Below are 27,161 nucleotides of genomic sequence, written 5' to 3' on the forward strand. Positions count from 1 at the left end.
TCCGCAACGGGAGAGGCCACAGCAGTGAGAGGCCCGCGTACGGCAAAAAAAAAAAAAAAAAAAAAAAAAAAAAAAAAAAACGCGTTCCTTTTCAGCTCTTTTTGTAGGGCTTATGGGTCAAGGAGCCAGGCACCCACCTCCCTTTGAGGTCGGCATCTTCAAGCTTGTTCTTCTCTTAGATTTGATGCCTTTGCCTGGGCAAAGCAGGAAGTTTTCTAAATATTACTGTAGTGTCTTCTTTATGGTTGGTTCGTGGAGACCTGTTAGGACTCCATGGATAGATCTTTTAATCACTGCATCAAAAGTCAGAAGTGCACAGCAAAAGCTTCATGAAATCGTTCCTTTTTGGGAGGAAGTGGTGGCAGTGAGGTATCTTGGGATTGTGTTTGAAATTGTTCCATACTACGTGTTCTCAGTTAAAAATTAATTCTGCAGTTAGTCTTCCTCTTTTAGAACTTTTGGAAATCATTTAAAGGAAATAAAAGTTGAAGAAGTACATTTGATACTGTATTTTAAACATATTATTCACTATACCAAAACTTTTTATAATCTAATGTTAATCATTTTTTTAATACAAGTTTAAAAAGTCTGACTAGGAAGAAATTTTTCTCCTGTGAAGATACCTACTTTATTTTTCCAAGTTAGAAGTTCAAGTCTTCACCTAGTTCTTTCCAGCTTAGGTGTGAAAACATGACTAGTGTGACAATTGCTTCTAAAGATTGTATCACAGTTTGAGTTTAGCTTAATGTTTTTCGGAAATAAATCTATGAATTGATGGGATCATTATCTCTGGAGGTTCACTTCTAAATTCTCATGGTTTGTTGTGTTACATTTGACTCTTATTTTGTTAGTGTTACTAAGGGTACCATACAGCTGTGAATGCTTTTCATACTTTTGTGGATATGCCTGGTTCTCTGAGTGAAACCAGGGGACGGATGGGGTGTCCCTAACAGAACTCAGAGTTAACCTTCCTGTGTCTCAGTTGTTTGTGTTAAATGGTATTGGTAGTGACTCTACTTTTATTCCTGTGGTCATCCTTATAGTTCTGTCTCAACTGTAGGATTTGTGGGGACAAAATGAAGTAAATATATGAAGAAGACCCTGTGTATTGTTGCGAAGTGGCTATATAAACTCAAGAGTCTGTATTTTATTTTTCATATGATTTCTTAGCATTAATCCAATGCATTAATCAACTTCTGATTAGCTGGCTCATTTGTAAGAGGACTGTCCTTAGATGTATTGCTTTCAAATTGTTCACAACGTAATTTAGCAAAAGAGGTGATGAAGTTCTTTATTGACTGATTATCTCCCATTTGATTTTATTCTTTGACTTACTGTAGATTGGCAGGAAGCCATTTACAGCAAAATATGTAATTACTTCTTTTTAAAATATTTATTTAATTTATTTATTTTTGGCTGCGTTGGGTCTTCATTGCTGCGCGCAGGCTTTTCTCTAGTTGCGGTGAGCGGGGGCTACTGTTCGTTGCGGTGCGTGGGCTTCTCATTGCAGTGGCTTCTTGTTGCAGAGCACGGGCTCTAGGCACGCGGGCTTCAGTAGTTGTGGCACACGGGCTCAGTAGTTGTGGCTCTCAGGCTCTAGAGCGCAGGGTCAGTAGTTGTTGCGCACGGACTTCGTTGCTCCGCGGCAAGTGGGATCTTCCCGGACCAGGGCTCGAACCCATGTCCCCTGCCTTGGCAGGCGGATTCTTAATCACTGTGCCACCAGGGAAGCCCTGTAATTACTTCTTAATTTCAAATAAGTTTGAAATATGAATAAATGTTTTTGACCTGGGATATGATGGGATGGGAAAAGGGTGTTTTTTGGGGGGCTCCTTCTGAATCGTTCATTCACTATTTTATATTTTTTACCCAACTTCTAAAATCCTCTAATACAATAGAGTTGTATGTAATAGAGCCCTTACATTGAAAATGAATGACTTAATGAAGAAAGGAAGATGTACCAGAATACAGTTGGCCTCTATATCTGTGGGTTCTGCATCCACAGGTTCAATCAACTGTGAATTCAGCTAACTGCAGATCAAAAATACTTGAGAAAAAATTTCCAGAAAATTCCAAAAAGCAAAACTTGTATTTGCCACATGGACAATTATTTACGTAGCATTTACATTGTGTTAGGTATTATAAGTAATCTAGATCGGATTTAAAGTATATGGAAGGATGTGCGTAGAATATATGCAAATACTATGCCATTTTATATAAGGGACTTGAGTGGATTTTGGTATCCCAGGGGGTCCAGGAACCAGTCCCCTGAGGATACTGAGGGATGACTATCTCTAGACCAGTGGTCCAGTCTGTGCATCACAACCCCCTGTGCAGGATTAAAATAGAAGATGCTGGGGCTCTTGTGGAGCCGGGCCTTTACTGTTTCAGAGTTCCACTGGTAACCATGATGTATAGCCAGGATTGAGAATTACTGCCTCTGACAGTGGGTAGTTTTGTAATGGAGTTTATACTTTTGCTCTGAACTTCCAGGCACTCACTGAAAAAGGGGAAACAGGAGTTTCATAGCTCTTAATATCTTAAAAACTTGCATCACTGGAAGAGGCACTTTTTTCCCCACCCTGAAACTAATAGAGTTGATGTATACAACTGCCCACTGTCTTTAATAAATAGTTTTATCAAAGGATTCAGAAACATTCTTTACCTGGAGGGCTTTTTATTGATCCTTATTTGAAGCTGATGGTATAATATTAAATCGTAACTGTGTGATGGTGTTTTTGCATGAAGCTAAGTGCAGCTTCTTGAAACCAAAGGTTGCATTTTATTTGTGTTTATATTTCCAGTCCCTAGCACAGTTTCCAGCACATATTCTGGAGGTGTTTTATAAATGCCTTTGGAATAAATGAGTTCAAATGTTTAATTTCCTGGTGAACTAAATTGCCGTAAAGATAGAACTTAGAAAATCTAGAATATGAGATGATTAGCATGTTTCCTAGACCATCTGTCACTAATATTGATTGTTTCTACTTGGCACCGTAGACTTGTTTTTCTGGGGGTGGGTAGCTTGTGTAAAGTTAAAAAACGTTTTAAAAAACCTCTTATGTTCTTCTGTACCCCTCTCTTTAGTGGCTTAAAATCAGTTCAGTTTGTAAAAAATTGACATCCTTACTCTTCAGTAAGGATGAATGCAGTCAGCGGTTATTCTAGTAGCAACACCATTGTAAAAACTGGTAGCTGTTTCTGCCTTGCCCACTTCCAGTCTGTTTGATGCATCAGCCAGAGTGATCCTTTGAAAACCTAAGTCAGAGCATGCCACTTCTCTGCTCCGCACCTTCCCATGATTTCCCATCTCACTTAGATTCAAAGTCAGTGTCCTTACAGGGGCCTGCATGTTGGACGTGATGGCCGCACCTTGCCCTTTTATGTCTCTGACACCAGCTAGTGCTCTCCCTGGGCTCATTCTCTGCCAGATGCACCAGCCACCGTGCTGCTGCTGGGACAGGCTGGGCATGTCCTGGCCTTAGGCCTTTGCACTTGCTGCTCCCTGGGTGTGGGGTGCTCTTCCTCTAGATTACTGCATGGCTGAGTTCACTCACTTCATGTACAGGTCTTTGCTTAAATGTCACTTTCTTGTGAGGCTTTACCAGATCATCTTTTCGGTTTCATCTCTGCCCCCCCACCCTTGTCCCTGCTTTATTATTTTTTTCCTTTAGCACTTATTACCATTGGACGTAGCTCATGTTTTAATTTTGAAGAAAATTATCTGTCTCTCCTAAACAAAATATTAGCTCAGCGAGGGCCGAGATTTTTGTCTGATTTGTTCACTGCTTTATTCCCATCTTCTAGACAGTTCCTGGCACAGAGTGTGTGCTCAATAAATATCTGTTGAGTAAATGAATTAATGAAGCAGACACTATGAATTGTAATAATATAGAATTCTGTGGGATTGAGTTTTATTTTTATTTGAAATTTAAAAGGAGGCATAGAATGGTAAAAGTTCTATATTTTTTGTCAAAAAGTTGCAACCATCTACTCTAGTAGCACTACCAAATAACTTAGTTTAAGTTAAAGGGAGAATAGGGCCTAGTCCTATCCTGTACTTTTGAGAAATGGAAGTTGATCCATTATAAAACCATTCCTACCTTGAGGTGTCTTTAGTGACAGTGGCACTTAAGATTTTGGTAATCATGATATCAAGTTTAGCCTACAGATGAAATGGATTTTGAGGATGGAATAATACACGTTAGCCAGAAATATAAAAAAAAAGTAAAAATTTTGGTGAGAAATTGGTCAGTGGGAGAGTTCTTCTTGAGTGTTCAGAGTCTGATTTTCATTTTGACTTGATTTTGATTGATTTGAAGGGCTGCGAATTGAAATGGAAGCATAAACCCGCCCCAAATATTATGTACCCTTTTGCTGAAGTCAGAGTCCTTACGGGGGCTCCCGGGGCTCCACTTGATCTCTTGCTCCCGTGTTCCCTCTCTGACTTCTCCTTCTTTCCCCTTGCTCAGTCCACACCCGTCACACTGGCATCCTTACTCTTCCCTGGTTGCGGGGCACGCTCCTGACTTAGGGTCTGTGCACCACTCATCCCTCTGCCTGGGGTATCTGCCCCAGATACTCACGTGGCCTCCTTCCCGTCTTTGCTCAGATCTCACCTCCTCAGTGGGGCTGACCATGACCTGTCCGTTAATACTGCACGCTGCCCCCGGCCACCTTGCACTCCCCGTCCTCTATCCCCTCCCCCCAACCTGCTCTACTTTCTTCTTTTTTGAAACATAGCATCTACATTCTCTAAAATATTACCCATTCTCTAAAACTTACCCATTATGTTAGCTTTTATTATCTGTCTCTTTCTTCTAGAATGTAAGTGTCAAAAGGTAGGACCTTTATTTTGTTCTTTGAAGTATAGCAGGTGCCTAGAACAAGTGCTTGGCCTGTGGCAGATTATTAATAAACGTTTGCTGAGTGAGTGAATGAACAAATCATTACTCTTCTTCATAAGTTCACATAATTCACAGTTAACCTTTATTTACTGCTGTGAAAACAAGTAGATTCATGTAATTAGCATGTATAAGAACAATCTTTGAAATAATACCACTTGTATTTGTACCTCCATGTTATAACATGAGTCAGAATTTCCTTCCTTTTTAAGGCTGCATAATACTGTGTTGTACACCTGTACCACATTTTGTTTATCCATTCACCTGGGCGGACACCTAGGCCGCCTCCACATTTAGGTGGTTGTGAGTAGTGCTGCTCTAAACATGGGTGTGCAGATATCTCTTCGACACTATCAACTCTTTTCAGATCTGTTGGCTTAAAGGAATATTCATATCAGTGAATTATATTTTCTGTATATGCCTCCATCTTAATTTTAAAGCTATTAATTTTATTTCCAGAGGTCTTAATTTTATCTAATGGCATGTTTTTCTTTTATGTAATTTATTCTTATAGAATTTGTATTTTGATGTATTTGGTGTAAGACCGTGTATGATGGTCTGCTTTTTTAGCATGATACAATCCTGGAAAACTATACATCAAAAAGTGGAACAAAATCCTTGAAAGAATGAGCTGTTACTCACTGTCGTGTCTCCCAAAATACCTAGACTGTGAGTGGCCGGAAACAGTAGAGTGAAAACCAGTAGAGTGTTGTATTGTGAAAGCAAAAGGAAGAGAATGTTTCAAGAAAGAAAGAATTAACAACAGTGTTGAGCGCTGCTGGGTAATGAGCGGAGCAAATGAGATGATTCGTCGGGTCATCGGGTTTGGAGTGAGTTGTGGGGAGAGTGAGGAGAAAGGAGGCGTTCATAAGTACAGGTTTGGTACTGAAAGGGAGAAGAAAGTTAGGATGATAGTGGAGGGGGATTAAAAAACATTTTTTTTTTCCCAATGGGCAAGCCATGAGCATATTTAAAAGCTGATGGGAAGGATCTAGTTGAGGGAGATGTTGAATATTTGACGGAGGGGTTAATAAATAGTTTATGTCAGGACGTTGGAGGGGATGGGATGCAGGTGAAGAAGGAGCTGATGTTTGATGGAGGAGGAGGGCTTCCCTAAATTGTGATCACAGGAGGAGGAGAGGATGGATGTAAAGTTAGGCCTGAAGTGGGTGCAAGTGGTTTGTAGGTTTGAGTCTCGGAAAGATAAAAAGAATTCCCACTTGAAGTTTGTGGCTTTTTTCTCTAAACCAGCAGATGAGGTCATCTGTTGAGTTATGAGTTAGGAGGGGGAGTTACAGTTTTGAGGAGAATAAATAGGGTTCAGCATGGATTTCAATTGCTGGACTTTTAAAAGGAATGGCATTATATGTTAAGGATAAAGTTAGATGTCAGGTACTTGAGGCAAAGAAACTTAACCTTTTCTACTGTATAATTTTACGCGTTTATTGAAATCCTACCAAGTGCAGGGTATTGTAAGACAGCTCTCTCACCTGGTGAGCTCATAAACTTACAGGGAACATTTATCAAATGCAATAAGAGGTAAGAACAGTGCTGAAGCTTCAGAGGTCATATCGGACTGCAGAAGAGCTAGATCTTACATTTGGTAGTGTATACATGTCCGTGCCACTCTCTCACTTTGTCCCAGCTTACCCTTCCCTCTCCCCGTGTCCTCAAGTCCATTCTCTAGTAGGTCTGCGTCTTTATTCCCGTCTTGCCCCTAGGTTCTTCATGACCTTTTTTGGGGGGGAAGCAGCTGCCTAGCACAGGGAGATCAGCTGGGTGCTTTGTGACCACCTAGGGGGCTGGGATAGGGAGGGTGGGGGGGAGGGAGTTGCAAGAGGGAAGAGATATGGGGACATATGTATATGTATAACTGATTCATTTTGTTATAAAGCAGAAACTAACACACCATTGTAAAGCAATTATACTCCAATAAAGATGTTAAAAAAAAAAAAAAGAAGAGCTAGATCTTTGCCTATGGAAAAGATTTCACCAAGTGTAGGTAGGGGAGGGTGAGAAAGTGCTTTCTACTACAAAGAGTGGAGCTGAGAATATGCTGGTACCATGTTAATGGCATGGTGAAAATTATCCTTGAATCACTGTGTCTCTCTGCTGTTTTAAAACATCGGAGAAGCTTATGACTTTAAAGAAAATTTCATAAAAATATATGACCCCCTCAAAGTAACTTACATGCATACCTGTTTTAGGGAAAATTTATGACTCGTCATCCAGCATGTGACAGGATTTATACAGCATTGTAATTTCCCAGTTCGGGTATGATGAATTCATAGAGCTCATTAAGTGTAAGTGGCGTTGTTTGATTCATTCAAGCTTTTTTCTCTCCTCAGCAGAAGATTAAAAAAAATATTCCAAACTTGAATCCAGGACTTGGAAAATGCCAGTTGTCTAAATACAGTACCATATTGTGATAAATATAGCTATTGGAATTTTAAGACTCTTTTCACAAAACTTTTAATATTCACAGCAGAACTTTTTTTGGAATGTTATCTGAAAAACAGAGGACCATTTTATTACCAGAGCTGACTATTAATTAGGGTATTGTTTCAGATATAAAAGTTGATCTGCCACTGAAATTCTATTTGAATATGTATAGTTCCAAGCTTGCTTTGTGTATTTAATAACTTCAGTACCATAATTACTCTGTTTACAATTAAATTTTGGTGAATATGCTAATGTGGGATACACCAGCAAGTGATTTCAGTAAAGGGCAGTGTTGGTTTGCATTCTCATGTGCTTTTCACTTGCATCTGAATTTCATTTAATATCAGTGGGAAAGGAAGTGGTCAGTTTATGTAATGGTCAGTGACGGTAAACTTTCTTTTCTTTGAAATCTCTCTGTTGGCTTGGCCGTCATAACCTGCTTTGCTCCAGGTGGGCAGAAATTATGCAGAAAGATGTAATTTGGTAGAGGTTTGTGCCCTCCATTTTATTCTTTAATAGAAACTTTAATGTAGGTATTGGTTTCATTATTAGGAGAAACCTATAATGTACTAAAGCAGTTGTTTAATTCCAATGAGTATTTTAAGTTCTTTACTGAGGTAAATGTTTATGGTCATGTTATTTATTACAGTTTTTGAGCACGGACTTCTGGTTTTAAATAATTCTCCTTTCTTCTTCTCAGAAATCCTCTGAAAAGGAGCAAGGAGATTTGAGACACATCGATTTCATATTCTCTGAAACTCGGAGGCTTCCTTTACTCTGAACCAGAAAATAAGAGGGGCTGCCAAGTGCAGTGAAGGTCAGATAGGGTTGTGGGAGGATGCTGGAAGGTGGCCCTCTCAGGTCTGAGACCCATCTCAGACAAAACTGGCAGAGTAGGGTTCTCCAAAGGAAGTGGCCCACCCCGAGGGGCGCATCCAGTGGCCTTTGTTGGGAAGAACAGGAATGGGTGTTGGCAGAAAAGGGCCCTAGGACACTTGATGGCATGATGAAGTGTTCTGTGTCTTGATCAGGGTGGTTGGTGCTCAGGTGTGTATGCATGTGCAAACGTTTGTCAACCTGTGTATACATTTGTGCAGGTTATCAATTTATTGCTTCTCAACTCCAAATACACTTTTTTTTGCTCTGTTGGTGATACTTGAACCTAGACCCTGTAAAAATGTTTTCCTCTCCAGCACAAGGTTAGGTTAGTGGTTAGTCAGTAGAGGGTGAGGGACAGACACTGCCAGGCAGTGGGGAAGGGGCTTCTCTTGCTGTTGTAGTGTGCTTTTTTTTTTCTCTCTCTCTCTCTTAAGGTATGGATGCCAGCGTGCTTACTCTCTGTGACTTTTCTTTAGTACCCTGGTAGGCAGGATCTTGCTTCCACCAGGACCCCAGCGGGTGGATTCCTGTGGACCAGCTGGCACCCTAGAAAACTCTGCCACCCTGCCACCCGGTGGGCTGTAGCCACAGCCTTTCCAGTGAAGAGTTCATTTCTGTGTTCTCTCCCTTAACCTTGTAGATAGTATCTGCTCCCTGCCTTTTCGATTCCTTAGAGTTCTCTTTTACCCCTTTGAATAGTCAACCACCTTTTAGAAATTAATAGTTTTTTATGTTAAGTGTTCTTGTTTACTTGGGCATTCTTTTTTCTCCCGATTGGACCCTGTTACAACACTTAAGGTTTGTGTAAGTTACTGTGTTAATTTTACATAACTGAAAAAATAGAATGGAATAAATCATAAGTGTATAACTTGATGAATTTTAATGACGTGAACATACAGTTTAGATATCACCCAGACTGGGGTATGGAACATGACCAGATCCCCAGAAACCTTCTTCTTCCAACTCAGTCATTTCCTCCCCCCAGTGGTTTCTGCTATTTGACTTCTGTCGTCACATATTAGTGCAGTGGAATCGTGAGTGTCTCGTCTTGTGTCTGGCTTCCTTTTTTCAACATAGCACTGGGAGGTTCATCTATTTTATTACGTCCATTTTCCTGTTGATGGACATGTGGGTTTCCAGTGTTTCGCTATTTTGAGTAAAGCTGCTGTTATCCTTTTGGTGGACATGTTTTCATTTCTCTCAGGTATATACATAGAAGAGGAATTGTTGGGTCAGGTGGCAGCTACTGCAAAACAGATTTTCAGAATGGCTGAAACATTGGCCCATGTATGAGAGCTCCATTTGCTCCACATCCTTACCAACGCACTCAGTATTGTCAGCTTTCAGAGTTGAGATCTTCACAACTTGTAAGGAATAGGTAATTCAAGTGCTGTTTAAACTCTTTATATTGTGGTAAGAGAAGAAAAACTTCAAAAGTGTTTTTATGAAGTGAGCATAATATTGATATCAAAACAAATAAATATGTTAGAAAAAAGAAAACTACGGACCAGTCTGTCTTACTTATGAATATCAATTTTGTTCCTAAGTAAAATATTAGTAAATAGAATCCAGCAGCACACTCTAAGAATCATAACCTTAGTCAGGTAGTATGTTTTTTTAAAGGGTGGTTATCATGTTAAATTGCCCTGCATAACTATGTGGTGTTCCAGCTGCATTTGCTTAAGTCTTTTATGTCTCTCTACATTTTAAAAGATGAGTTATTGACCAAATGCTTATTTATTAATGCACTGCCATTGCCACCCCCTTGCATCCAGCAGAAGCCAGCCTCTGAGCACTGACTTGGCTGTCGGTTATCTGTGGCCAGCCTAAGATTGTAGGGCTGGCAGAAGGGAGGCCTCTGCATCTTTTTTCCACAAGAAGCCACTTGTGGAAAGGGAGGAAGGGAGTTTCATTTAGGGGCATTTTAAAGAAAATTTTGTGTCGTAGCGGCCCCTTTTTACCAGAGCAGCAGAGTATATTTCAATGACTTCTTCACATTCATGTGGAGTAGATAGAAGTGTGAGGGAAGTTTTCACCCAAGCATAAAGTTAGTTTCAAATAGTAATTACTAAACCAACATTCCATTCCATTCCAAAGAAACGTAATCTAGGACCTACATTGTACAAGTTTATATGAACTTCTTCTGTACTTAGTTTACTTGGGTTGGTTTGATATATTTAAGTTCCTCAAACACTTGTGGATCTCCCTAATGTGTGTGGAAGGCTGACTAAAAGGGAAAAAAAAGCTGGATTCCGACCTCATATCTTATACCAATATAAGTGTAGACAGATAAAAAATTTACCAAGAAATTTTATGAAACCGTAAAATAACTAAAGGAAAACATGGAGATGTTTGAAAAAAGAAATTTGACTGGGAGGGGTCTTTCTAAGGATGACATAAAACCCAAAAGCTAAAAATACACAGTATTAAAAGATAAATTGGAAAAAGTATTTGCAATGTAAAGAGCTGATTTCTTTAATATATATAGAATATATAAGAAGTGCCTATAAATAAAAAAGCAAAAGACTACTAATAGTTCACAGGAAATGAAGTACAGATTTTACTTTGGAGACTTTTCTTTCTTTCTCTTTTTTTTGGATGTGTGTGATTGGACAAGCTCATGGAGTATGAAAAGATTTCCAATTTTGATCCTTTGGGGATTGTTAATTATAGGAGCAGTAATTTTTTAATGTTTAAAAACCATAAAATATTTCACAATACAGAAAATCTTATTAAGCAAATATAGACCGAATGAATTAGAAGGTACTTTTATAACCACCACGTATGTCAAGAGATATTGCTGAGCCCACCATGTGCCCCATCCTAATCACAACTTTCTTATGCTCCCCCAAAGTAAGTTCTAGCTTTTATGGTAATCGTTTTCTTTTCTTTACTCAAATGTGCATCCCTAAACACTGTGGTTTAGATTTGCCAGAGTTTGTTAGCTATGTTGTTTTAAGTCTTTTTAAATCTAGTTTTCTTCTCCCTCATCTCTTCTTTTTTCCCCTTTATTTGTTGAAGAAATGGTGTTATATGCGCTGTAGGGCTTCCCACAGTTAGGATTTTGCTGATTGCATTCCTGTGTTACAGTTTATCATATTCTTCTGTTCCCTTCATATCCTGTGAATTGATAGGCTAAATCAGTTTCAGGGTCCGTTTATTTTTTATTTCTTATTTTGCAGGATTACTTTATGGGTAGTGGCGTGTTTTTTTTATCAGGAGGCATATAATGTCTGGATATCTCATATTTTGATGTTAGTAGCTATCATTGCTCAATGTCTGGATCCGTTAACGCATTAGGAGGTGGAATTAGTGTTAAGCTAAAACCATTCTTATTTAATTATTAGCTGAAATTTTTCTATAAGGAGAAATTTCTCTTCATCTTCTGTTTGGTTACCTAGTGGTACAATTCATGTAAGAAAGAAACGATAGATGGTGGATTCTTTCCCTTTATTTACCGGTTTTCAAAATGGAGTGGTTTCCTGTTATCCTCTAGAGGTGACCACTTAAGTTTTCTTACTGTTATGAACTCTTGGATTTACCCATTTTGTGTGTTTCAGTCCATTATGGTTATATTTATTGACTCAGATTGGCTCATCTTTGGTAGTGGGAACATCTTTCAAGTTGACTCCTTAGACATATTTGACATAAATCTAGTAGTTTCTGATAGCTTCCTTGACATCTAGAAATGATGAGGTGTTCCAGGTTTATCTTGTACATTTCCAGCTCCAGACCTGGAATCAGTCATTTCTTCAAGGAACCTGGTTTCTTTTAACAGGAAATGGTGTTTCAGGAATACCTTTTGTGTACTAGGGATGCTCATTGCTACTGGGTTGTTTATTGTTTCTAAGCTTTTTGTGTGTGAATGGGGCTAGGAAATACAAAGGTGTGTGTGTGTATGTATATATATTCTTTCTGTAAAAGATAAAGTACCTTCTGAATTAAAAAAATACTTCCAAATATAATCCTGCCTCTTCTTTCAGCTGCATCCTTTTTCTTCCATATTTGAGTCCTGATTTTTAAGGACACAGTGATGATAGAATTAAAACATCACATAATTATTCATTTGCGTTATTCCACATCTGTGACCACAATAGCTGTAGTTAACAAAACTAAGTACCACCACAATATGATTACTGGAAAGTTGATTTTTTTTGCATGTTTTCCCATTTTTTGCGATTGTACTATGTCCACATTGTCGGAACATATACCCATTATCTATTCTAGCCTCTCCTTTATAACCCTTGTTGAAACTCATTTCTACAAATAAGTATCTATTTACTGCTCAGTGTCAGTTCTTACAGTGAGTTTTCTTTAGTCATTTTAGATATCTGAGGCTTGTTCTCTAGTAGATTCTTATTCCCTTTTCCCATTTCCATGTTGATAACACTTTGAAGTCTTCAGATTTGAGATTTAACTGAGTATAGACTCTGTGGTTCAGGTTTTCTTTCCTTGAGTCTTAAATATGTTACTTCCTTTTTTTTTTTCTGACATAAAATGTTGCTGTCAAAGTGATGACAATATGATTTCACTTTCCTTAAAAACTGTCTTTTTTTGACCTGCATGCACAAAGAATATTTTCTTTTACTATTAAGTTCAGTAATTTTACTAGACTAGGCTGTGTCTTAGTGTTGGTCATTCTGGGTTGATTAGTATGTGGTGTGATCTTTCACTTTGGGGTTTCACTTTTTTTTTTTTAAGTTCAGGAAAGTCTTGAATTAAAGCATTTAAACTGTCTTAATAAGGAAGACAGTTCCTTCTTACAATAAGGAAATCATCAAATAGGAGATTACTCTGATGATTTGATAAAGCTGGATAAAATTTAGAAGGCATTCATTTTAGTATTTGGAAGTAACTGTGTGGTTTAGTTGTTTCTTTTACTCAATCTACTGTAGCTTTAAAAGTCACCTTTTTTGGTGTTTTGAGTCTGGGCTGTCATGGTTACAACTGAAATTCCATTCAGGAAAGTTTTATAATGATTACAAACATATTAAGAGAATTAGTTGATATGAAGAAAGAATGGACACATTCATTGTGAAGATTCTTTTGTTAACTTAGAGAAGATTTAGACAATGAAGATGCATCAGTATTCTGTAGGAAAAGTTCAATTTAAAAATCCCCAATAAATTAATAAAGAGCATTTGCATAGATGGAGTTTGTGTATGTGGAGTGATATGGGTGGATATTTGCTAAACAAATTTCCAATCTAATGTAGTATGTATGTATGTAGAATATCTAGGCTCAAAACCAAACTACTTATGTAAATTGTCGGATCTTAACAGACATCTTTCAGCTGAATAGCCATTCCAGATGTTGCAGACTACCTTACAACTCTTATCGCCCTCTTTACTGTATCTCTCATACAGTTTTAGGGAACTATAGGATCCTAAAAACTATTTGTTTTAAATCTTTTTCAATTAATAGATTAAAATAGATTAATCTGAGAGTTTGAAATCACACACACCACACACACACACACACACACACACAGTCTGGTTCATGCTTTCTTTTCTTCAGTCTTAAGTGAGTTACTTCCTTTTTTTCTGGGCCACTGAGTTCATACCCTTGCCCAAGAACTTGGCCCTTAACTCTACAGCTTGCTAGCCTTGCTGGTCACCATTCCTGACCCACCCTTCCTTCACTCAGTGAAGTAAGTTATGTCTAAGGGCACTTAAAGCCCAGAGAGAGGTGACTTGATCAAGATCACCCCAAACTGGCCTCATACCTACACTCGAATCTAGGTCTTTTCATTATAGTCCTGTGCTCTTTTTGCAGTAAAACACTGCTCTCCATGAATGCTATGCTAAGCTTGTCTGTTAGTAAGTAAAGTAGATAGGAATTCATCTCCAAAAGGACAGTTGGTGAGAAGGGAAACATACAAATGCTGGATATCACCAGCTTTGCCTTTTCTGTGAACCCAACTGACTAAACAGCCGTAATTTCTCCTGGTCACTCCTTCGTTATGGTGACTTTTGTAATTGTGGGTCATGTTGGTGAGGCTTTGGAGCCAGGGACTCCTCAGTGCAGGTTTCTATTGTTTGGCCACTTAGTAGGCATATGACCTTGGACAGGTTGCTTAACTTTGCTGAGCCTTAGTTTCGTCATCTGTAAAATGGGGATGATAGTGTAATCTTCATGGAGTTGTGAGGATGGATGGAAGCCTATGTGTAAAGCATCTACTATCTTGCCATAAATACTGTTTCCCTTTCCTCTCATGTTAACGGTCTTGTGTTCTCAACGTCTACTGTGTTCTTATCCCATCAACATTGACCTTTGTAAACTCCTCGTTGCATTTGTATAGCGTGTGCATTCTCATTGGATGTACCTTTCCCCCTCAGCTTCATAGAGCAGTGCTTTTGTTGTTGTTGCTGCTAAGTAGCATTTTTAGTCATAGATGATATAATTATACCACTGGAACTTTACATATTTTCGTGAAAGTAATTGCATGGATCATTTTATTTATTCCTTCCTCTCCTAAGTTAATAGATAATCAAAAGGATTGAGCACTTATAAATTAGAATTAACAGATGTCCTTTATTTAAGTTTTGGAGTAAGTAGGAATTTGAATAGCATCTTTGTTGCACAGAAGCTTTCCTCAGTGAAAAGGTTCTCAGCACTTCTAGGATTATAATCTTGAAAGTTGCTTTGTTTTGTTTTATAGTGAAAATGCCTCGTGTAAAAGCAGCTCAAGCTGGAAGACAGGGCCCTGCAAAGAGACGTCTTGCAGAACATTTTGCAGCCGGGGAGATAATCACTGACATGACCAAAAAGGAATGGAAACTAGGATCACCCATTGGCCAAGGTGGCTTTGGTTGTATATATCTTGGTAAGTATATGACTACTTCTAATTGTCAGTCCGAAGATGTATATGCTTTGTTATCAAAATATTGATAGTTTCTTAATTGCAGACTTTTACAGGATGTTTCTAATAATCTACAGTCAACGTAATATTGTATAATTGGGCAAAAATTCATCTCTGACCCGGGAGTGGAGAAGACAGTTGATTTAATCACAGTAGAAACAGGATAAAATATCTGTAATATTGTCATTAGTGAGCATATGGCTTTCGATTTTTAAGATATTCTATATAATATTAATCTCCTTTGAGACCCAAAGACCCAAAGAAATACCTTTCTTTCCCCACCTCCACCCAATTAGGATGTATTCCCGTTGTTTTGGTTTAATTTGGAGATTTTCAGATCTTTAATAGGTATGGATTTACCTTTTCTTTTTATACAACCCCAATAGTCATCGTAGTGGAATTTAGGAGAATGACCTAGAAGTTGCATATTAGGCCTGAAATGTGCTATATAATTAGCATACTTACCCTGAAATCTGGGGGGACCCATTGTGGAACCCTGGGATTCTGTAAGTTAACTAATTGGTTGATTTAAAAAATATTTTACATGATTACCTCTAAAGCTGTCTGCTTCACCAGGAATATTAGTAGTGATACAGTGCATTTCACGATTGCTTTTGATATTTCTTTCTAACTTTTCCGTTGTATGTTCTTACTCCACCTCTAATCTTGATTTAATTATTTGATTTCTGCCATGCGGTTTACAAAATTTTATTTTCAGCAGTGAACGCTTTTGTATTTTCAAGCAACATCTTAACTCAGAATACTAATATTAATACTAGATTAGCATCATGTGAAAACTTATTAGAACTGTACATTTTCGGGTCCCACCCCAGACCTACAAATCCCCACCTGTAGGAAATGTGATTGAACAAGCCCTCCAGGGGATTCAAATGCCTGGGAAAGTTTGAGAACCACTGACACAGATGAAGGAGCAGCAGCTCTTACTAAAGAGGTGTCTGACTCAACCGGGACCAATGGGCTGTAGTTGGTTAGCCGCAGTCTCTAGAGGTATGTTCATGAAACATAGTTTAAAAACCAGCGCTTTTCTGTATTTTATAATCTCTCTAGGTTACTGGCACCTGTCTTTGGGGAAATGGTGGTTGATTCTTTAGCTGTTTGGAACCAAACCCATTCCAGTGAACTAGGCTATCTGACTTAAGCCGAAAGCCCTCATAGATCATGAAAGGTTAGGGCTATATTAGCCAGGTATATATTTTTGACCTTGTGATTTAGAGATGGCAGATTATATAAGCGCTCCCTACCACAGAATGTGTGGACTTAAGACATCCTATATTAGGGATGGGAACTTGTCTTAAAGCAAGTAAATTCTTCATTTTGTATTAGTTAGTTTGCTTTTGTAACCTTTGGCAAATTTGCAACTTGCTTTGCGTGTGTGCTAGCTGTTTTATTTGTGTTTGTATTTATCATCAGAAAGTGCCACCTAATAATATTTTTTAAATCTAATGGTTTGACAAATTTCTGTGACAGAACTTTGCTTTTTAAAAACTGGATCGATCAACCTGGAGAAGGGATTTGCTTTAATACTGCTGCCTCCACTTTATCTCTCTGTGCCCACTGGCACCATAACAGCCATATTCAAGATCATCAGCAATTTCTAATGATAATTTTCTGCTAAAAGGTTGCTTCTGAATTTTGTTTAGATACTTTCTGCAGCATTTGATACTGTTTATCTTTCTTTCACATAAAACTTGCTTCCATTGTCTTTCATGATAACATACTTTCACCTCTGTTTTTCTCCTACCTCTCTGGATATGCTGAGTCATCTTTGTAAGTACTTCTGTGTTCTCCAGCTTTCCTTCCTTGGCTCACTTTTCCTTCTGTTTAGACTCTCCGAGTGATCTCATCGAGTCTCTTGGCTTCTGTTACTGTCTCTTTACTGCTGATTTCCAGATCTTTTATCTGTAGCTAAGGACGTGATCCCCTGAGTCCAAGCCCATAGCCAGTGAGTGGCCTATAAGGAATCTCTATTTGGATGACCCACAGGCATGTCTAAAATTTATGTCATCCTCTTTCATCTCGTGATTCTCTTATGATCAGGAGAGGAGTATCTGAACGAATGACACCCCTCAAGCCAGACTGGGAAGGCATTCTCAAGTATTGCTTCGCTCATATTCCTGGTACTTCATCTGGTCCTGTTGCTTTAACTGTCTGACTTCTCAGATCCATTGATTTCTCTCTGTCTTTGCTGATACTGCCTTAGTGCAGGTGATTTTCATGTCTTGTCTGGATTCTCACTAGGGCTGTGAATTTTCTCTGCTCAGCCTTGCCCCCTTGCATCGTATTGTTCACGCTGTGGCTTGAGTGATCTAGTCTATTTAAACTTCTTTAATGGCTCCCCAGTGCCCTTAGGATAAAGTATCAAACTTTGAGAATGGCATACCAGATCCTTCATGTAGTTTGGTCCCTATGTAACTTTTCTCTTCATCCCTTTTATTTCCTCAAAATCTGTTCTTTGACTATCATGCTGCTCTTTGCCTCTTGATCTTTGTGTGTGATTCTTCTTTTGCTTCATCTTTCCAAAGCTGAGCTTAGGGCAGGTGCTATCTGTGTATAATGCCCCTCTGTTAACCCTTTCATAGTACTTTCCATGCTGCCCTGAAATTACTTTTCTTTCTTCCAGAATAAACATGTCCTCCTTGGCAGTGAGACAGTTCTTCTTCTTATTGTTGTCCTAGTGCCTGGCATATTTTGCAGTATGTGTTGTTTGAATGAATGATTGAACTTCCCTTTTCCCCCTTTCCTCATTCGAATTGTGCAGTATTATTGGGATGCTATACTTATTTTAATATTTTGTGCACTAAATGCTGATTTTAAAAAATTTAACCTTGCTTTATTATTAATTCAGTATCTAAGTGATGTGTTCCTTGGGGCTGTTCCTTAAGGAGCTCAGACTTATTCATTTGCCCATTTAGCCATTTTTATGACTTGGTGTTCCTTCTGTAGTCTGAAGTATTTTAGCTTCAGCCTTTTCACATACTGCTGCTTCCCAGCTGATTGGTGGTTTCTTGGTTTCCTTTGCCTGTCCCTCTTCATCTCTTCAGCTTCTAATGTGAGAATGCCTTAGGGCTCAGTCCTAGGATTTCTTCTTTTCTCTGTCTGCACTCATTCCCTAGGGGCTCTTCCATTTTCATGGCTTTAAATGAATAGCATTTCTATCTTGATGACTCTCAAATTTCTTTCTCCAACTTGGACCACTTTTCTGAACTCAAGACTTGTATGTCAGCTACCTATTTAACACCTGAACTTGGATGTTTAATAAGCATCTCAAACTTAAGACACCCCAAAGCACCAGCTCCTCCTGCAATTTTCTCTGTCTTAATAAGTAGCAACTTTTTCTTTCCAGTTGCTCAGGCCAAAAACTTGGAGTCATCCTTATCTCTTTTTTCCCCTCTTATCCTCTATAACTAATTCATGAGCAAATCTTGTTGGCTCTTCTTTAAAAATACATCCACAATCTGACCACTTATCACCGCCTTGTCTGCTACCACTCTGGTTCAAGCCACCACCGTTTCTCACCCAGAGTATTGTAGTAGCCTAACTGGTCTACCCGCTTCTGCCCTTGCCCTCCACCCTCCATTCTCCACAAAGCCGCCCGGAGAATTCTTTAGAAAATCAAAGTCTGAGCTTACCATTCCTCTCTCAAAACCTTCCAGTGGCTCGCCATCTCATTCATAGCAACAGCTTTAGGTCACCTATCAAGTTCATCGTACTTGTTTGTTCTCTGCTGCTTTTCGGATCTGACCCCTGTTACTTTCCACCTCACTTACTCTTCTCCAACTACATCAGGGCCTTTGTGCTGGTCAATGACACCCTGTCAGTGAGGTTTCTCTTACTAACTTGCAACATTCTCTGCCTTCCTTTCCTGCTTAATTTTTCCTCTCTAGCACTTATTCCCATCAAACATACTTTATATTTTAATTGTTGTCTGTGTCCTACCACTGAAATGTTAGTTTCATAAGAGTAGAGATTGTTTTTTCCTGTTCACTGCTAAATCCATTTCCTAGAAACTGGCATGTAGTAGGTATCTGGTAAAAAATATGTGTTTAATGAATATGGGCAACCTTATATTCCTAATTCAGCATTTCAGGGCAACTGTGCTTCTTTATTTGCGTGAAGTAAAATGATACCACATTAAAATTAGTCTGGATGGCAGTTCAAAGTTCTCGTGCCAGTATCCTGAACTGTTGATCTTGATGAAATTTTTTCTACCAAACGAATGTTTTTTAGAGCTTTAGCTCCCTCTTTTCTTACCTTCCTAATGCTCCTTCTTAAAAGGATTCCCTAGTTTGTTAAATTTAAGAAATGGTATCAGTTATCATCCTTTTGGGAATTCACAGCATATATTAGCATATCAAAGGCCATGAGTACTTTTGAATTAAAGAAATCTTTAACTCAGTTTTTTCATACTTAATTGATGATCATGTTGAAGATAGCAATTTTAAGATGCCTTCCAATTTCAGACATGTTAAATCGTGAAAAAAAGTTTTAAAATTGATGAAATATACAGTAATGATATCCTGAGACACATATTTGAGAACTGAAATTTATTCTATTAAGAGGTTATAGATACACAGATCTAAATACTAATAAAGGGTTAGTAATAGGCTATTTATAATAATGCTACTTCTTGTTCTGATATTACATATGTCACTTTTTCAAACAGCTGATACGAATTCTTCAAAATCGGTGGGCAGCGATGCACCCTGTGTTGTAAAAGTGGTAAGGAAATATTGCAGCTGATTGTTTTCTTTTCTGTTGATTTAGTTGTAGTATTTATTTTGTAAAATATTCTTTTTGATAACTAGAATTAATTAAACCATAAGGTACTACATTTTTAGTAATGTTTCATAAATATTAAATGAGACACAAAAGTAGCTTTATAGTTTTAAATAATTTGAGTTCAAAAATTCTCTCCCCTCTCTTCTGAGTTAGAGTGGCACCAGTATCTGTGGAAAAATTGAATGAAAGCCTGGAGGTTTGCAGATGTGGAATAAAAATATTCAGCTCATTCTTTTTATTTCAGCTATATTTACAACAGATGAGATGCTTTTTATATTTATATCCTGCAAGACTGTACTACTTTAATGAAATTTTATTGTGTTTTATCTTGCATTTGCTTCTGAACTTACATTTGGTCAATTTTTTCTTTTTATTTCCAATTATCTTTCCTCCCCTTGCATTTTAGTAAATGAAATTATTTATTTGTAGTCACTTTGAAACTTCTTTTTGCTATACTGACGTTGAAATTAGTTTGTAACGAGTGAAGGTAGACAGTATCCTGTGTAACGTAGGCATACTCTGAATAGCCAGGTCAATTTATATATTGGTGCACTAAACGGCATTTTAACTACTATTTTTTTGTTAGTATGCATCTTTTTGCTTGCCAACATTTGTAAGTCCCCTCTTTCAAAGTTCTTTAATACATGTGAAGAACATGTTTTTGTTAAATAGAGGAGGTAACAGGGTCTGTTATTTGGGCAAATTACCACATAAGTCCCCTCACCCTGCTTTATTTTCCTAAAGGCTACAGATTTTCAAATTAGAATCACCCCAAGGTCTTTTGGTTTGATTTGTTTTATTTTACTCTCTTTTTAAAAAAGAATATATTTGATCTCTTATGAGTTAATAACTCTTTTGGACCTGAATTGTTTTATTGATTGTTTTCACCAACTTTTTAGTCAGGCATAGTTTTCACAAGGAAATAAATAAACACAATTTGAATACTTTTGACAAATGCATATACCTGTATACCCCAACCCCTATTAAAATAGAGAGCATTTCCATCATCCCCAAAATATTACTTTTGTCTTTTTCTGGTCAAACCCCTAATTTCCCACACCCTTGGAGGAAACCATTTGTCTGAGGTTTTTTATGTTTTTTTTTTTTTTTGCTGTGGATTAGTTACTCCTGTTCTAGAATGTCATATAAATGGCATTTATACAGTACATTACTGTTTTGTCTCTGATTACTTACATTCAACATAGTGTTTGAAGGCTCATTTATATTGTTGGCATTCCCATTGCTTGGTCACTTCTACTGCTCAGTAATATCATATCATAGCCATGCTAGAGTTTGTTTTCCATCTCTTGTTGATGGACATGTGGGTTGTTTCCAGTTTTTGGCTGTTACGAATAGAGCTTCTATAAACATTCTTGTACAAGTATTTTTGTTTTTCTTGGATCAATACCTTATAAATTTATAAGAAGTACCAGACAGATTTCCAAAGTGGTTTTTACCATTTTATGTATGAGAGTCTGGCTGCTCCCTGTCCCCCTTCAACACTTGGAGCTGTCGGGTGTGTTTGTTTTAGCCATGATATCAGGAGTATAGTAGTGTCTCATAGTTTTAGTTTATATTTACTTAATGACTGATTTTGAGCACTTTTTCATCATGCTTATTGGCCATTCATATATTTTCCTTTGTGGAGTGCCTCTTCAGTCTTCTGTGGTCAACACGCCCCCCCCCCCCCTTTTTTTTAATAACTAGGTTGTTTTGCTTTTTATAATTTGGTAGTAAGAGAGTTGTTCTGGATACAAGTTCTTTCTTAGATATATATGTTGTAAATCTTTTCTCCCAGTTTGTAGTTTGCCTGTCTACTTTCTGAATACTTTTTCTGCATCTACTGAGATGGATCATAGGATGTTCTTCCTTTGTTCTGTTAATGTGGCAGTTATATTGATTGATAGCTGAGCGGTGAACTAACTTTGTATTCTTAACATACACTCCACTTAGTTATGATGTATTATGCTTTTTACATAATGCTGGCATTGATTTGCTAATATTTTGTTAAGGATTTTTATTTTTTGTTCATGAGGGATATTGGTCTTTAGTTTTTTTCTAATATTCTGAAGATTAAAACGTTTCTCATCTCATTGGTGTTGGTGTCAGGGTTGTTGGTGCACTGGGTTTGGTCTCCCCTTCTGGCCACACAGCATCCTAAGTGTCCTGTCATGGGGCTCACTTTGCTTGTTTCCTGTCTTTAGAAGTCACAGTCCTATACTGCCTATTTTGTCTAATGTACGAGAATAGTAATTTCCTATATTTTGTCCAATTTTTGTATTTGTTTACACAGTAGGAGGGCTAATTGGATGCCAGCTATTCCACATGCCTGTACGTAGAAGTAACGCTGGTAACTTTGGGGGCGGGTTATTGGTTTGTTTCCCCTGCTATTTCACTTTTCTTCATGCCTTTTCGTGAAGTAGTGAATAACATTCCTTTTGAAATATTTAGTTTGCTGCTATATCAGAGGAACAAAAGTTCTTACTATTAAATTGGGTCATTTGCATGGAATTTGCATGGAATATTATCTGCATTTGTCTTTGATATGACAGATTAAAATATTAAAATCTATGGGTAAGATTAGTTTCTTTTTAGGATCTTTAAATAGTGTCCATTGTGAGGAGAAGGCAAGTCCCCTTATGACTTCTCACCCTCATGAGGTTCAGAAAACGCAGTTCCCTCTGACCGCGCGGCAGCTCCTTCCCCTGCACAGTCGCTTCTGTGTCGCGGAAGGAGCGTGTGCCTGAGCCGAGTCTCATAGGTGGGGCTGCTGTGTCACCATGTCTTTTTTCTTCTGTATAACCTGAGCTTCTTTAAATTGTGTTCTATTTTAGAATGACGATATTCTTCTTCATTATGAGTAATCCTAAGTGTTTTATTTGTTATTCAATGTATGTAGCTTTACTTCTACAATCTTTTTCACTTACAGAGTTATGAAAGAGAATGGGTAGAAACAAGTATTTCCTAACTGCTTAAGGTAGCAAATTACTTTATATTTCTAAGTTTAAAACCATTTGTTACCAACCCTAGTTCAGTACTCTGTGTCTCCCGTCTCCTAATTTAGTTGTTTCCTTTAGCCTATATTACTCCTTCTCTTTGCAATTAGGACAATGATAAATATTCAGTTGATTTCTCTTTTGCATTTACTATTTCAGTAACATTTTCAAAGTTGTGGTTTGTCTGTGATCCTGGAAGAATGCCATAAACAAAACAATGTTGACTTTTTCTTTCCTCTCTAAGGGACCGTTTAGTGACTGCTGTTTGCTTGTTTCTTCCCTAATACCTGTCTTTTCTGAACTCCTTTAAACCTCTGTAGCACTCATTCTATTTCCACTTATTTTACAATTTCACTTGCTAATATCCTTTCAGGCCACTACTTGTTTTAGTTTATGTGTTTATTTTATCTCCCTAACTGGATTTTAAGTTTTTTTTTTTTTTTTTTTTTTTTGGTACGTGGGCCTCCCTCTGTTGCGGCCTCTCCCGTTGCGGAGCACAGACTCCGGACGCGCAGGCTCAGCGGCCATGGCTCACGGGCCCAGCCGCTCCGCGGCATGTGGGATCCTCCCAGACCGGGGCGCGAACTCGGTTCCCCTGCATCGGCAGGCGGACGCGCAACCACTGCGCCACCAGGGAAGCCCCCGGATTTTAAGTTTTTGATGAGAAGGACCTTGTCTTAAATTTTGTTTTCTTTATGCCACCCTTAAATGCCCATGTTATCCTTTTGAAAACTTTTTAGGCATAATTGCTTACCACCTTGCAACTTCCTGATGCCACCTACTTCTGCCCCTGTCTGTGCCTTTTAGTGCAGGCCTGTATGCATGATTTACCTTCACTTCTGATAGGCGTTGCCATAGCTCTGTCCATTACTATTCTGCAGTTCTTATATTCTCAGAGCTTTGTAGTATTAAAAGTCAAAATGGTTCACCAAATATATAAAATGATTATCACTTCTTTCCAGTATTAAAATCAGAACTACTTACAAACACTTTCCATTTTAACCTCAGAAGCTATTAAATATCATGTTTTCAAAGAACATGTACTACTACTCTTTGGGGAAATTTCATAATTAATTACCAAAAAAAAGCAAGATACAAAATTATTTATGGTATAGAGGTAATTTTATAAAATAGCTATATATGGAGAAAATATATCAAAATATTTTCACATTTTCTAAAGTGAGCACGTATTTTATCTTTAGAGAAAGAAAAAAACTCAGCAAATGTTATTTAAGAAATAATCAAAGGCAAATTGATTTTTAATGTGAAATTAGACTTAATAGTGTAATAGCGTATCAAATCAAACAGTGGTTCTCAGCTCTGGTTCTACAGGATAATTAGAATCTCTGGGTACAGGGCCTGGTTATTGGTATTTTTAGTAAAGTCTCCTCAAGGGATTCTTTTGTGCATCAAGGTTGAGAACCACTGGTGGAGTCTGTTGCACAGAGCACCTTAATTGTTTTCAGTGGACTCCTGTGCGCATGCTCATGTTTACCTTTGTGTGGGATCCTTTTATTCAGTAGCGGCACCAGGTACCCTGTGCTTCTGGTAGGACTTCCATGTTAATGTGGAAGACTTGTTAGAACATTTGGTCGCTTCTAATACGGATATCTGCTCTGTGAAAGAGCTCCAAATATTAACCCACACATTTCTTACATTTGGTCTTGAAATGAAGTGAAGACTAACATATTTAAGATAGGTGTTTGGGTACATACTAAGTACATTTCCTCTCCTCCCAAATGACTGTCTGGTTTTGTTTAGGGCCTTAATCCTTACTGATTTACGGGAGCAGCCTTGGAGTCGTGGTGCTGGGTCACAAGAGATGGCAAACTTGTATTCTCTGCCTCTGGATAACTGGGAGACACTATCTGTATTTTAGTTCAGGAAAGTAAATGTGCAGAGAGAAATGGTAAATTGATCATTAAAATATTGGATAATGCAAGGAGAAAAATTCCCTCTTGTGATTTCTGGTTAATGGATTGTATAATAAATTAGTTCTCTTTCAATCACCCTTTGCAGTCATGCCAGTGAGCTAATAGCAGAACTGGAGGTGGAGGCCAGGCTTTTGGATCTTATATTCTAACAGTTCTTTACATCATAGTCCTTTTCCAACATGTACTGATAGAAATCTGTGTTCCGAAGTTCTCTGGAAAAAAGTTTGCAGACTGATGTTTAATTTCCCTCATTGATGTTATGAGAAGTGACCTGAATTTTCAATTCATATCTCATAATTTTTTGGTAGGAAGGAGAAACTTTATACAGCTTCATTTTTAAATGGCAGCCAGTTGCTTTTAGATGGTGCCATTGAAATATATCACATTTTAATCTTTTTTCTGTTGTCATCTTCATTTTGACACTTAGAAGTCTTAAAGAAACGTTTAGTGATATTCTAGTTAAAATGTCAGTCCCAATTTCTTTTCTAAATCTTGGCTATTACAGAGTTGGCAAAGTATTTTAGATTTGAAATATGTTAATAAAATTTTAGTTATGAGTTAAGGTATTTTCTTTAACAGAAATAGCTAGCTTTGGCTCAAGTGCAATGCCAAGGAAGTAGCTCCTTTATTTGGTTATAATGGAATCTTATTGGATTAGAAAAAGTATGAAATGAGCTCAAAGAGCCTTCATTGTAATGGGGCTTTCAATATAATAGCCTGATTTATATAGGTTGATTCTCATTACTGTAAGTTTAATAAATTATTGCCTGAAGGAAAGCTTGAGAATTAAAGTTGATATGACATAGATTGAAACTGAATAAATCAGGCTTTTATACTGATGGTAATAAGCCAGGATTAGTCTTAGGAAAACCCCTTTCAGACCTGAATTGTGTTAATGAGCTACTGTAAAAGTTAGCCTTTGGAGAGTAACTTTACCAAAATTCCTTTCCTGAATTTCAATTTCTTTTTTCATTCTTACACTGAGTTTGTTACTCCTGCTGAAGGCCTGTTCTCAGCCATGGGCTCTAAACATGCGCAGGTGTCTGTCTAGCTCCCACTGCTGCAAGGAAAGGAACCACAGGTTATGGTGAAACTCAAGGTAATGAGTCCACAAATTAGAGATTTGGCATACCTTAGTACATTGGTTAGTTTTTACTTCTTAAGGGGTAATGACATGCCAAACCCTTGTATACCATTCTCTTCCAAGGCTGGGCTGTAAAGTATACTTACTTGTAACAAACAAGGCTAGCTTATTTTCAGGTTCTGATCCCAGTGCTATATACGTTGCTCTTTTGCTGTCCAATATTCTTAACTGGCTGCGGCCTGACTCTTTGCATATTGCCTAATCAATCTTCCTATAAGTACTTTAACTAGGGATTCCTATTTTTCTGAACTGTAAGAAATCTGAGATATTAGAACTGTGCCTTTAGAGTAGTTCTGTTTAACCCTTAAGGAGCAAAATTAACTTCTGTGAGAGTGAGAGTATCTTGAATACAAAAAGGTGAACATATTTTATGTATTTGCAGAAGGCATCTCCAGTAGCAGAAACCTACGTATTTTCATCAATTTTCTCTCAGTTAAGGTAGTAGACCTCACTTATCACTTCTACTGCTCCACTGACCCTGGAACTCCAGTTACACAGATATTCTGTCCAAAATAACTTTCTTCCCGTACTTCCTAAAAGGAAAGCAGCCCCAAAATTAGTTTAGAAATGTTAGCTTCCTTATTTGAAGTTTTTGCTACTTTTCAAAATTTTTCTCAGATTCTCAATAAACAAGATAATATCAACATAAAATATCAAACAAGTATTAATCAATTTTAGACAAAGTTTACTGTATAAAAAGTCCACAAAATTATAAGATCTTTCTCACCACTCCAGATTTATTTAACAGGGCAGAACTCCCAACAGGCTGATATTTCTCATTTGTCAAATAGCTTCTTGTGAATATCAGAGTCTTTGCGAATAATTTTAACTGTTAATATCCCTTAAGAATATGAAACAAGTGTAGTTTAGTAAAGTTGATGGAAAACAATTCTTATTGAGCCTTATTTTCCTCTTGACTTTAAATTATCATGTGGGAAGTAAATTGTAGGGCTCCTTAGTTTGAAAATCATGAGAATCAGTGTCAGGAAAGGATACAGTTACATGGACAGTTTTACATTGTTTGCTCTGGGGGTTCCAGAACGCTCTTCTTTGTGATAAGGTTGGTTTTCTGCCAGTTTTGATAATAGATAAAATTGTAATGAGAAACAGGAAAGGAATGGGATTTTGCCACTAATTGATTAAATCAGGTATTGAAATTTTATTATTCAGTAAATCTCAGAAATATCTTGTAGCCCTTGG

At 37.7% G+C, this 27,161-nt stretch overlaps 1 protein-coding gene across 4 annotated transcripts in view; it reads left to right on the top strand.

Moving 5' to 3' along the window:
• The window catches only part of VRK1 (VRK serine/threonine kinase 1), a 78,273-nt gene that overhangs the window by 18,264 nt on the left and 32,848 nt on the right, over window positions 1-27,161 (top strand). For all 4 annotated transcript variants that reach the window (XM_024131066.1, XM_024131067.3, XM_024131068.2 and 1 more), the window contains 2 exons: window positions 14,887-15,051; window positions 19,772-19,827. In XM_024131066.1, the coding sequence (XP_023986834.1) occupies window positions 14,892-15,051; window positions 19,772-19,827 (216 nt within the window). In that variant the 5' untranslated portion in view covers window positions 14,887-14,891. Of the gene's footprint in view, window positions 1-14,886; window positions 15,052-19,771; window positions 19,828-27,161 lie in introns of those variants that run through there.

The sequence above is a fragment of the Physeter macrocephalus genome, chromosome 11, assembly GCF_002837175.3.
Source record: "Physeter macrocephalus isolate SW-GA chromosome 11, ASM283717v5, whole genome shotgun sequence".
NCBI lineage: Eukaryota > Metazoa > Chordata > Mammalia > Artiodactyla > Physeteridae > Physeter > Physeter macrocephalus.